This window comes from Telopea speciosissima, chromosome 1, assembly GCF_018873765.1.
Source record: "Telopea speciosissima isolate NSW1024214 ecotype Mountain lineage chromosome 1, Tspe_v1, whole genome shotgun sequence".
Classification (NCBI taxonomy): domain Eukaryota; kingdom Viridiplantae; phylum Streptophyta; class Magnoliopsida; order Proteales; family Proteaceae; genus Telopea; species Telopea speciosissima.
The window spans coordinates 67,306,261-67,319,900 of record NC_057916.1 but is presented as its reverse complement, the minus strand read 5'-3'; the positions used below and the strand labels follow the sequence as shown (position 1 = coordinate 67,319,900).

General features: G+C 38.9%; 1 protein-coding gene across 1 annotated transcript; it reads right to left on the bottom strand.

The window, feature by feature from the left end:
• Positions 1–11,504: 11,504 nt before the first annotated feature.
• LOC122640003 (ethylene-responsive transcription factor 5-like) lies at positions 11,505–12,717 on the bottom strand. Its single transcript, XM_043833118.1, has one exon. It carries the CDS (start codon positions 12,684–12,686, stop codon positions 11,589–11,591), a length of 1,098 nt encoding a protein of 365 aa, XP_043689053.1. The 5' UTR covers positions 12,687–12,717; the 3' UTR covers positions 11,505–11,588.
• Positions 12,718–13,640: the final 923 nt, after the last annotated feature.

The window sequence follows — 13,640 nt, the reverse complement described above, 5'->3', positions numbered from 1 at the left end:
ATAAAAGAAAGCATTAAAACAGGTATAGAGGGGTCCCATGCTAGGCCCCAATGGTTAAAACCAAGTTTCAACCAAGACAGCACGAGCGGACTCACAGGCGGAGGAAAATAGGGTGAATCCGCCCCTGACTCTGTTCAGGCCAAAAGGTCAAGTCAGAGCGAGCAGACCCACGAGCAGCTCTTCTTAGTTGAATCCGATCGTTGATCCGTTCGACACCTGGGACAACCATAAAAGGGAGCAGATCTACGGGCGGATGTGCTTCTTGGGTCCGCCCCTGCATCCGTTCGAATTCCTGAGACAGGCCCGAGAGCAACAGGCCCCGGGCGGAGGCAAACAGAGTGAATCCGTGCCTTCGTCCGCTCAGGCTAACACACAGGGTTTATACTAGGCGGACTGATGGGCGGTACCACGATAGATGGATCCAATCGTTCGTCTGTCGGCAGTCTCTTTCGACATTGCCAAGGGCTTTTGCTCCAGCTTGAAGTTTGGAGCTCTATAGCACCTCAGGGACAAGGGGGAGGTGTCTAAGCCTTCCTAGGGTCACTGGGTCCTAGGCTCACCTCAAGGATCCAAGATCCTACAAGGTTGGGTCTCAATTAGGGTCCGAGGGTTGGGTCTCAAGGTTCAAAACCATGGATTTAACAGTCATGGCTGTAAATGCAGCACCAAGGGGTCCAAACCATACCTAGGTCAGCTCCATTAAAGCTCCAACTAGGGACCGAGCTCCCCCTTGAGTCCCAATGGAACTCTAGGTCACTCCAGGCTCAAGGATTCTACCAAAATCAAAAGGGAAAATGGGGAGAACTAGGTTTAGGGAGCTTACCTTGGTGAGGTCCTCCCATGGAGGGGTGGAGTCCAAGGCTAGGTGAGCCTTCATGCTCTCCTTCCTTCTTTTCCATCTCTTCTCCTTCACCTTCTTCTTCCTTCTTAGTCCGGTCAGCAAGAGGAGGAGATGTGGGGCAGCCAAGCATTTTGGCATAGCTCCCATCTTCTTCCCTTCCCCTCTCATTCCTCTTCCACTCCTACTTCTTCCCTCTCTCTTCCTCCTTCTTCTCCTTCTCTTGTCTCTTCTCCTCCACAGTTTTGGGGAGGGGGAGGGATAAGAGAATAAAAGGGGTTCTTTTAGTTTTAAGGGGGGTAGAAGGGACCTTAGGGTGTGTTTGGTTAGGGGTCTTTAGGATGTGGTTGGGTCTTTAGGCTTTAAAATGGGTTTTAGGGTAAGCATTAGGCCATGTTTGGCTCAAGCCATGGGCCTTAGGTCCATTTAGTTAATTAGGGTCTGTTTGGGTTGGGTCCAGTCCTCATTTAGATTTATTAGCCCTTAGGTCTTGTTGGGTTTAGGTTAGGGTGTATAAAACCCATTAATTACTTAAATTAGGCTCTATGGGTCCCACTTCATGGTCCAATTAACCATTCCATGGCAAGGGTAGGGGTTCATATGGTCCAAGGGTTAAGCTAAGATGTCTGGGACACGGGGGTGTGGGTCCCACAAAAAAATAACCCAAAAATGTTGATGACAGTACGGGCGGATCCTCGAGCAGATTCAGTTCAGGTGAGTCCGTTCGTGACTTTGGTGCTGCTGTCATGGCCCAAACTTCAAGAAAAATGGTGGGGCTTTGGCCCACATTTCCAAAACTTTGAGGGGGGGTTCTTTCTATGGTATTTCCAGTTTAGGGCCATTAGTGTTGACCATAGCCACAGAGCAATTCGCATTGGGTAAGGTCTGGATTGCCCCTGGGGTATAAGGGGATATTTGGGGTGCGGGTGTAACATCAGGGGTAGTGATGGCTATCGGGGTCTGCCACTAGGTGGTCTGATGGCTTCTACCGGTGTAAGCCCCCTCGTGATAATTGAGGTTTCATTGTGGTGATAAGTTAAGTGATCCACAGTATCTCCCAAGTTATCATAGTAGCATACACTTGACTTAGAATTTGTGTGCCAAGTAAAAAATGAATCTAACATTTACATGCATCATAAATTGTTCGAAATTGTATGTTTGTGTGTATGTGCATTCCCCTTTGCTCTCTCACTAGCTTATGGAGTTATCCCCATTGCGCAACCTCTTTTAGTTGATATGCAGGTAATCTCTTGATGAGCACCTATGGATGTGAATCAAGTGGACCCGGTGGCTGGGACTTAGATGTCTATGTACACCCAAAAATGAATTTAACATTTACATGCATCATGAATTGTTCAAAATTGTATGTTTGTGTGTATGTGCATTTCTCTTTGCTCTCTCACTAGCTTGTGGAGTTATCCCCATTACGCAACCTCTTTTAGTTGATATGCAGGTAATCTCTTGATGAGCACCTATGGATGCAAATCAAGTGAACCCGATCGCTGGGACTTGGATGTCGATGTACACCCAAGAATGGTGCCCTAGTGATATGATTTAATTATTTATTTCTGTATTCATCGTCATTATGTATGAACTTCATGTGTAAAAATGCGGAGATTAATGGATGGATACGGGGTATTGTAACTGTATTATGTGTTATCATTAGAGAATTGATGATCTATATTTATATGATTTAAATGATTTACGCTTCCGCTAACTCTGTAATTGGAACGATTTATTCCATTGGATACGTCCTGTAATATTATTATGAATTGATAACTGGGTGGATTGTGGCTTGGGACACTGTATCTGTGATCCTGATAGTATTAAGATGACACTTGTCGTCCCAGTCACCCCCTTTTCTTGTAAAATATCCTTTATCGGGACGGGGGCGTGACAATGATGCTTTTTCAGAATTCTTTTTTCGTTATTATAAAGATAACAATTTTTTTTTTTTGACAGTTTTCTTTGACTGCACAGATGAACGAAAACCCATCATCCTAAGATTGACAAAACCCTATAGTGTTTTAGTATGTTTCCCAAAATACATTCCCAATACTCTCTTATAAGCATCTGAAGCACGGGAATGAATTCCCATTCTCTGTGACTTAGGCTATGTTTGGTTGGCAAGAAATGGATAGAAAACAAAATAAAAAATTCAAATTTTTTTGAATTTGAAGAGAGAGATAGAACACATAATCAATCATTGTGTCATGCTGACAAAAAACTATGATAATACAATGATTGATTTATATGTCTGTCTCTCTCATCAATTTTTTTAAAAATATTTTCTTCCTTTTTTATCGATTTCTTGTCATGATGACACAAAATATGCAATTAAATTGGTTAATCTGCATCACATACATCAACACCATATCTTTTTGGATTAAGGATGATCACTTTGACATATGCTTCATTGGGGGAATTAAAAAAATAAATATTCCATTGGAGAGTTTGAATAAGTATATGGTTAATTAAGGTTAAGGAGACTAATAGAAATTTTCCGAATAATAATTCAAATAATTTGACACATTCTTAGAGATTAACTGTATGGATTAGATTGTACAGATTATTGAAGAAGTCAAGAAGTGTCACCAAACCAAGATTATTTCACAGTTGGTTGCACTCCGTGGCTTCTAACCTCATTTTGATATATAAATTCAAGAGTGTAAGTTGAAATTCAAGAGTAGGTTTTCTTTGAAGATGATTGAATAAATATTTATAGATAATGGACTTAACACTGATTAAAGTTGCAAAAAGGACTACTTAGTATTATAAAATGGGAGAAAGAACGCTACCTGGTCATGTGCGGTGTGTGGCCCTTACCCAGGCACAAGGCCACACGAAATGACTTTTGTGCTTTAGGGATTCTGCATTTGCATGGGCACAACTGTCATTTCGTATAATCCTGTGTCTAGGCGCAAGAGCCACTTATCGCACACCACCAAGTAACGTTCTCTTTCCTATAATACAGTAAAGAAGGCGGCTTGGTCGCACCCTCTATGTTCAAACACATGGGTGGGGAAATGACCACCCCGCCATTGGTCCGCATGTTGGCGCAAGAGCCACATAACCAAGTAACGTTCCCTCTCCCTTATTATAGTAAGGCCAACTGTTCTCTGTGCCGAGGGCACAGGCTGGGTCCAAACACATGAGGTGGGCGAAATGACCACCTTGCCCCTTAATGGCAGGCCCATGTGTTTGGGCACAGGTTGCGCTGCAGCACAGAAAACATCAGCCCTTGTAGTAATTTGTAAAAGCATTTCAAGGTAGTATACATTATCCACCCAAAAAAAGTTAAAAATTAAAAATAAAAAGAAATCGTAGATGAGGTTCATTGTACGTGGACACACATCAAGAGAACATTGACTGCAAAATTGCAATTATGGGGCCAAAAGACCGTCAACAAAAGTAGAAGAATTTAATTTTGGAAAAATTACATGATTAGCTACTTTTGGGTTTTTATTTATAAAACTGTCCACACTATGTTTGAGTTAATAAAAATAGACAAAAACACGTTTAGTTTTACAAAACTAGACAAAACAGTGACTCTCCTTCCTTCCTTGGTAGTTCCCTTCTGAAAAAAATCTTTTATTTTTTCCTCTGTTACTTGGGGTAGCAGAGAATGGCAGTGGCTAGGACAAGGGTACGGTTACAGGGAATGGAGGATGCCTGGGCGAGAAGGCAATGACAGGGGTAAAAATGTCTAAAAAAGTAAGTGTGGGAGGGAGAGACACTATTTTGTCTAGTTTTGTAAACCTTAACTTGTTTTTGTCTATTTTTGTTAACACAAACATAGAGTGGACAGTTTTGTAAATGAAAATCCAAAAGTAACTAATCATGTAATTTTCCCTTTAATTTTTATGATGAAACAAAGGGCACCTTGCCGACAGCAAATTTAGAATTGTGGACTATTCTTTCTTTTTTTGTTTATGCCCTTGATTCAAAATATTTTTGTCAACCTTCTACGTATTACAGATAGGGTGTAATGAAGCACGTGGGCATTAAGCCAATTATATATATTAAATTCAATTAACTTTTTTAAAAATATCAAGTAGACAAGTACTTAAATACGCTCGTATCGTTGGATATTATTGGGAGAACCTCATCTGAAACTAGAGCTAGAAACCCCTAATTTTGTTTTGTACGTGTTTTTTATTTCCTAGCCAAAGCCAATAAGTGGAGTCAACAGTTGGAAAAATGCTTCGAAGATGAATCTATTCCTATGCAATAGTTAAGAATTTTTTACGGTATCGAGCTGGAACCATAGTTCGAGAACTCGCGAGATCTCGGTGAGTTTCTCGATTTTTTGAAAAATTGAGACGAGATAGGATACGATACAAAATAATACAAGATCTCAGTGAAATCTCGGATCTCGAGTCAAGATCTCGGGTTGACCCATGGAAATGATCTATCTACTATGTATTTACTTACCTAATTCGACAGAACTTGACAAATCTCGGCGAGATCTCGGATTGATCCATAGAAATGACCCATCTACTATGAATTTACTTACCTAACTTGACAAAACTCTTATATGCTTGTTGTGGAGCACTATATGCAACATTACAGCAACACTATGTCATGGGAAGGCTATGTGACACTAGCGGGGACTGAATACTTGATTCAAAGTCATTTTATGTGATAATAGTTGTAACATTGTTAAATAGTTTGATGTATCATTTTAATATTTTTTATTCTTATTTAAATTATTTAGCTATTAATTGAATGTTTTGCTTGTTTTCTATTACTAAATTATGTGTAGATTAGGGTATTTTAGTACATCACCGCCTACCAACCTATGGTTCGAATTGAAACTCATATTTGGACTTTATTTTTGTAAAATCTGATAGTATCATTGTGTTTAAATGACCTAAAATAGGCTGAATATCAAGTTTCAGACCCAAACTAAGTCTAAAACCCACCGAGTTGAGGTTTCGAGTCGAAAAAAAAAAAGCACCAACTCTGTGAGATCTCCACTCGACTCGATTTTTTCAAGGACTGAATTGATACTGAGACCCGAGTTTTAATACCTTGGCTGGAACAACCTGTTCTTCCATATAAAAAAGGAACGTCATTCGATCATACATCTAGACTGATTTTCACGTCTAACTGTGTCTGGATGTAAGTACACGCCTAGATGCACGATTGGATGACGTTTTTTCTCCTATATACATGTATATATATAAATAAAGAAAGGTGCAATGATCTCTTCATATTGTTGTGATCGCTCCAACTTTATTATCGACTGAGAAATTAAAACTCTCACTTATGGAAACAAACGGAGTGGGAATTCAAAAGCTACTCCATTTTGCAGTTAGCGGCGCCTCTACTCTACTAATCATCTTTTCTTTTTTTGACTTTGAACTTTTCAAAGTTTGATCATAGCAATCAGATAAACAAATCAATTACTTATTCACACTTTAAAAAAATAAAATTAAAAAATAAAAAACCCTTAACCAAGTCTTCAACAACACCCATGAAGTCAAAGATACAATGTGTGAGAGAGAGAGAGCTTTACAAGTTTGCATTTTTTGTTTTCTCTTTCTTTCCTAAGATTGATGGATCTTTATCCCTTGAGGTTCGTTGATCGGTATGATTATACGGTTCCTCTCATAGGGGGTTTGAAATGATCATTTCACCTCTTGATTAAACACACTGCTCGGGTGGAGTCCACTCCCTTTTATTAGAAGCACTCGAGAACCATACCGGGCAGGGAACCGCACGTGAAAAAAGTTCAAGATTGATTGTGCAAAAAGGGGTACCAAAATAAGATTCAAAGGCTCATGTCCTTCATGTTCTAATAAAAGAAAATTAGCATATTAATTAAATGTATAAGAGAAAAGTACGTCATTAAATTAAGAGACATAACATTATAGAAAAGTACTTCATTATATTTTATTACAATGAAATGGCATGCTTATATTAGTATGAAATTTTGACCTCTTTTCAATCATTTCTACAACCTATTTAGGGGTGAAATTTATGAAGTGAGATGGGTAATGTTGGGTTCTCTATCACTTGTGTTATTGGTGAAGCCTAATCTTAGTTCAAGAAATGTTGCATGTGGTGATTTTTCGGAGGATTGTTTCACCTTTGAAACGCGCTATCTATAGAGCTCGTCGAAATCTTCGATTTGATATGCATTTTGACATGTACTGGTTCAGGTCCGGACCAGACTAGGTAGGTCTCTAGGCACAGTTCTGTACTTTCTGGGTTAGGATTTTCTTATATAATGTTGTTATTTTTTTGAGAGATGAGAGATTGGGGGTTTGTATTTTTTTCTTCACAAAAGTTTTGGAATTGTTCTATCATTTGACCGTGAATGTAGCCTTCCCACTTGGGGGTGAAACACGTAAATCTTGTCTTATGTGATTATTCTTTTTTTTCTCTTTAATTATCTTATGCAAAATGTTCATTCTGACGTTGTTTTTCTAATAAGTTGGATTCATCCAAGTACTATCACATGACATGTTATAAAGTATAAGCTCCTTTTAAACATCACTAGTTATAGGAACCTCACACATCACCATGTAGAAAAAATCAACAAATGGCCTTAGAATCACATTCGACTATAAATCAGAGTCTAAATGGGATTGGCCTCTATTGTTGATAATTCAAATCGTCCTGCTACCTGCTACTATTTCCCTAAAAGATTTGGTTGGAGTCCACCTAACTCGATTAAACACAAAAGACAAAGAAACAAGATCAATTGATTGAGTCGAATCAACCGTTTCTATCAATTTCAATTCGATTTTTAGTAGGGTAATTCAAAACAAAACCACAATTATTATTCAAATTAAACAGGTTGATCATCCATTCAAACCCTAAACTTGATCAAATTATTTTCTTCTAGAAATTCTATTTACTCATCTAGTCAAAATGGATTTGACTTGGTAGCAAGAACGTTGACCTGAGTCAAGTCAGTGATTCAATAATCCAAATCACTAAAACGTTGATAGAAAGACTTATAGGCAGGGTGTCATGAGGCCAAGATTAATTATGGGTCCCATACAAAATGTTCTCAGCCAATAGTTTTAATGGAAGGAAAAAAATTCTAATAAAAGTCTTTATCTTCTTGACATATTGTTTGAGGCGGCGTGGGTTCATAATTAATGGAGTATGTGTCTTTTGGGGCACTTTATGTGAGGAAGATCGCATCACATCCCAATCTGCCTGTGGAAAGACCGAATATGTCCCTATTTGCCTATTTGTCTCATGAGATGACTCCAATTACTCTTCCTCCTCTGGCACATTCACCATTCGAGATACATTGTACGGGGATTATTGTTATGGGTCGGCGTTCTCTCTAGAGGGCTGGAGGCTGGAAATGCTGGATCAGGTTCCCGTAGGTAAAGTTCGTAATCTTGGATCGGATCGGTTGATTTTAATCGGATTGAATCAGTATCGGTCGAGATCGATCTCAATACTTATCCGATCTAATCGTACAGATAAGGATAAAAAGGTAAAAAAATCAGATCTTTTATAATAAAAAAAGGGGCAAAAGTATCATATATCCCGAGTTGGGCGATCCCGATCCATATTGGCCAATTCGATTCGATCCAGCTGATACTGAGATTACGAACCTTGCTAATAGGAGAGCCATTCTCGTACAGGATCCTATTGCATAGATGGAATCCACTCACTTCTTGGATTCCACCTGTGTGGCCATGGTTTTAGTGCATGGTATTAGATCGAGTATCGGTCATCTGTAAAATCGATATGATACTGCTATAGTATCGGGATAGATCATCCATAATGGACAAATTTACCCCTGAATCTTCTTTAAAAATAGTTTTTTTACCATTTTACCCTTTGTCAGTACCTTGTCACCGATATGGTATCGACACAGATCGAGGTCGATTGCGTACAAAATCAGTATGTATTGCCCGATACGAGTGATACAATATCGATACCAATTCCGATAACTCAAACCATGTGTGTGGCATATGTCGTACGAGAATCTAAACCATCCTCTTCTCTTTGGGGGGGAGTGTGGCCCCTGCACGTGTGGATGCCAATGAGAGCGCACATTAACATTATAGAAGTAGAGTGGTCATTTCGGGGCATGGATTAGAGTCTAGATTCTCTTAAGTGACGTTTAATGACCAGAGTTGCCCTCACACCATCCATGGGGTGTGGTCGACTCTGGAGATTAACGTCATTGGAGAGGAGCTTTTTTCCATGGATTGTACGTTCTCCTAATGAGAATTTTTCTCCTATTATTAATTATTACAAGGGAGAGGGTTCCTTGAAATGCAATATGGCCCTATGATGTGAGCATGCATAGGAGCATCAATAAGAGTGGGATTCCACCTTTTATGGTGTGAACGGTCATTTTGTGTCTCTCCGTGTCTGACATATGAATCATGATGTTTTTTCAAAATTCTTTTTTTTTTTTTCTGACAGTTTTCTTTGACTGCACAGACGAACGAAAAGTCTAAAACCCATCATTCTAAGGTTGACAAAATCGTAGTGTTTTATTTAGCCAAGTCCTAAATAAAACTCTGCCCTTCTGGTTTTTTTAACAAAGATAGCGAGTTAATCATCTATATCTAGGAGACTTGGACCCCAAGTCCTAATGGTATCTCATCTTTGAAACCATCCTTGAAAAAATTTATTGCCCTTGAACATTTTACAGGCAGCCCTTTTCATTGCCAATCAATGCTGGACTTCCAGCAACACACTATGTCCAAACTCCAAATACTCCTGGAAAGCCAAGATTAGGTTTTGTCTTAATTCTTTAAATACTGGAGACTATAGAAGTGTCAAAGTTTAACTTGATCATTATGACAAGAACCTTGAAGAAAAGTAATAGAAATCAGCTATTAGGGTTGGTTAGTTCCAAGAGAACCTTGAAGAAAGTAATAGAAATCAGATAATAGGGTTCGTTAGTTGCAAGAAAAAAAAGGTCCTTTGATTGGATTTGTAAACTAGATGTCTTTCAAATTCATTTTTCAAATTTTTTGTGAAGTATAAGCTTTTGGACTAAGTTTTCCTTCATCGGATGGTAGAGTAGAGAAATCTCTTTTTCACTAGTGATGTGATCATGTATTATTGAATTCCCCTTTTGTATAAGATTGAAAATATCATTTTTCATGCTAATTCAACAGGATTAGATGTCATCTAAAGAATCCCTCTTCTAAACTCGGCTTATTCGTTGTCTTTCCACCCCAAAACCCACGATAGTAGGGTTGCATGGCAATGCTTGTATAACTCTAAATGCAAAAAAGAACTCTACAATGAAGACTGGCTTTGAATATGTGTATGCTCAAACAAATTAATGAATCCAATATAAAGTTCATTGTTTTCAAAGATAATAAAAGGAAACTAATCTTAGGCTGTGTTTGGTATATTCTAAGAAATCATATCAAACACAACCTTAGTCTTCTACTCTGATCCTAAACAACCATACCCATATTTATTTAATGTATATGTTACATGCATTTTGCCGCGTGACATGCATTTAGTAGTAGTCACATATTTGTACAAAGATATTTGTTGTTGAGTCATTACGGAGTAGGTTATTGTGCACGTAGTATTACACATAGTGACGAGTAGAAGATAGGTAGCCTAGAAATCGATCTAGCACAAATGAACCTTGAATCCACAAATAGAGAAAAACGGGAAAATTTCTTCTATTCAGAATGAAAATTGGATACAAAGGAGAATTCAAAGCCCTTATATAGAGAGGTTTGCGTACAAAAGAAGAAAACAAAAGTTTGACATTCAAATTTTAAAACTTCTGCAGGCCGTTTTGCCTTCGAAATACACAAACACGATAAAAAAATGGCACTAACCCCAAAAGAGCCCGACGAGATCTTCAATTTGATACATAATTCATCCTATATTTTTGCTAAATACCTCTGATCAATTCGGGTGAACTTCTACTGATCCAATCGGCTCAAGAATTCATTTGATATATCTCCTCTACATCATATAGAAAATAGAATAAGTTGAAACTAAACGTACGTAATGAGAAGCTGTGGTGTGGGTTATGTTATGATTGCCTCTTTACACAACCTATTTAATAATAATTGATAATGAAGAAGACATAAAAAAATTCCTACAAATTCTCTCTCTCTTGTGGGAAAAAGGATGGACGACCTCCCAATATGCATAAAAACCAGCTTGCCTTTTTAACTCACTCAGGTTCAACTGGATTGGGGGTTCAACCAGTTTAAGCCACTAATCTTGACTTTGTCAAAGTAGTCCAATTCCAAGTGAACATATATTCAACTCTCAAAAATTTAAGAAAAAAAAATCTCATAGCAGAGCACGAGGACAAGTCAATGGTCAACCCAACAGTTTGATTAAATCTGATTGGTTAGGGTCATGAAATCCACCATCTATTGGACTGGTTCTAAACCGACCCAGATCGAAATACGTATATACTTGTTCACTAATACATACATTATTATGTCGGCCATTGTAAGAGTAGAGAGATTTGAAGATCCAATTTGCTATTTTCATAATTGGATCAAACCTTATTAAATCATTTCAAATTTTTAGGTGAAGACTGACGAGTGAAGACCGAGTTGCCCATGTGTTGTCCTCTTTAAAATAATCCAATTTTCCATAAGCTTTGATAAACAAATCAAAAAATATATAAATTCTCAAATTTTTTTGACTTTTTTTTGGGGGGCACATAAAAATACAAGCAACGTATATACATACTCTTAAACCGACCATCAGAACTGTATATGTACAATACAACCTCAAACGGATACTGACGGCACCGTTTAACTTCTCAGATGACCATGAGTTGTGGATAACCGAACTGAGGATGGGGAGAAAACGGCGACAGTGGAGGCACGTTAAACACACCCTCAACATCCCCACCTTCCCAAACGGCCGTCCAACTTGACGGCGTTAACGGGCCGGTTGCCGGGACTGTCGCTGTGACGTCAGATCCCGGTGACCACTCTGTCTTTACAGACTTCATTGGTGCTTCTTGTAGTTCTTCTTGTTCTTGTTGTTCATCTGTTTCAGCTTCTCTGCGTCTTTTCCTGCAATTGCTGGAAACTGGTTCGGATGTCTTTCCAGCTTCGAGAGGGAAGTTGAGAATGGCTTTGCTTCCTCTCATCTTGAACGCTGCTCTGTCATAAGCCCTGGCAGCTTCAATGGCGGTGTTGAAGGTACCCAACCAAACTCTTGATCCTCTCTTGTTGGGGTCTCGGATCTCCGCTGCGAACTTCCCCCATGGACGTTGTCTCACGCCTCTGTAGTGTCTTCTCTCTTCAGAATCACAAGGCTCGGAGTTCGGAGCTGGAGCTGGGATTGGAACTGGAGCTGTGACCACGGCAGGAGCAGGTTTAGTTTGGGTGAAATCGAACCACTCGATTATCTTAGCCGGAGGGGGAGAGATCTTCAGGGATGGTCGACGAGGAGCAGAAGTTGGAGAGTTAGAGTTCGTCAAATCGATAATTTGAGGCTTCGTCTTGGTTTGAAAGAAATTGCTTTGATCATTAGCACTGAAACAGAGCATGTTGACATCTCCGCTACCCTGTTTTTCATTAAGGTTTATATAATCGAAAACAGAGATTTCTGAATTTGAATCCAGAGATTTGGAAATTGGAGATGTAAAACCATCATCAAAAACCTCATTTTTGAGCTTAGGAAGAGGTACAGATCCAGAGCTCACTGATTGCGAACAGAAAGAATCAGAATTGGAATTTGAATCGGAACGTGACGCTTTTGACGTCTCTCCAGTAATCGATTCTTCCTTTCCCGACATGTTCACTAAGCAATTCGGGATTTCGTTAATGAAGCTTTCAAGTGAGGCGTAATCGCCGAGAAGATGGTTTCGGATGAGATCCAGAACGGAAGTTTCGTCATTATTCGCCATGAAATGAGCGAGAGCAAAAGCGAAAGAGAAGAAGAAGGAAGAAAAAGAAGAAAAAGAAGAAGAAGAAGAAGAAGAAGAAATGGGGAGTTTAGGGAGGTGAGAGTTGGAAATGGAAGTTGGAAGTGAAGAGAGGGAGTGAAGGGGATTAGGTATTTAAGGGGGTGGGAACAGAAAGCCACCACCTCCTTCAACCTTGCTTCGATGATGCACGCACGAAACACCGTTTTCTGGATTGTTTTAATTTAGTGGGTCCCCCCCAAACAGACCCTATTTCCACTTTCGAGGGTACTTCCAAAAAGTTCTAAAAATATATACATTATGTGATTAATTTACCATGTTTGCCACTCTCACACCAATAAAGGTAACAAATTGGATTATTAATTCATCACTTCACTATTATAAAAATTCTTAAGAGGTTTACCTAATGATGTCATTGAGCATGTGGAGAAGTTGTTATCAAAAAAAAAAAAACATGTGGGGAATACTTATTAGTCAAATAAACTCTCATTTGGCTTTGGTCTTTTATTCTTAAGCATAAAGAATGGAATAATTTGATTAGATTAAAAGCTAAGATAATTTAGCACACTATAAATTGATTTCATACATGTGACACGTGCGTTATAATTGTGTTTGGTTGATGATTACTATTAAACAAAACCATATGATTAAAATGACTTAGTATAATTAAGTTTTGCTTAGTTCAAATTCCAATATAAGTTTTGGGAAAAAGGAACTGCACGTTGTTGTTGTATTGATTATTTTACATGCCTTCTCACAAAACTGAGAAGGTTCCTCTCATAGGGGGTGGAACTGACGACCTCACCCCCTGCCCGAATACACTGCCCGGGTGGGGTGAGGTTGTCATTTCCCCCCCCCCCATGAGAGGAACCTGTGCACCTGACCGGGTAAGGAACTTGAGAGAAGAAAATTTCCCCAAAACTGAGGGCCTCACAC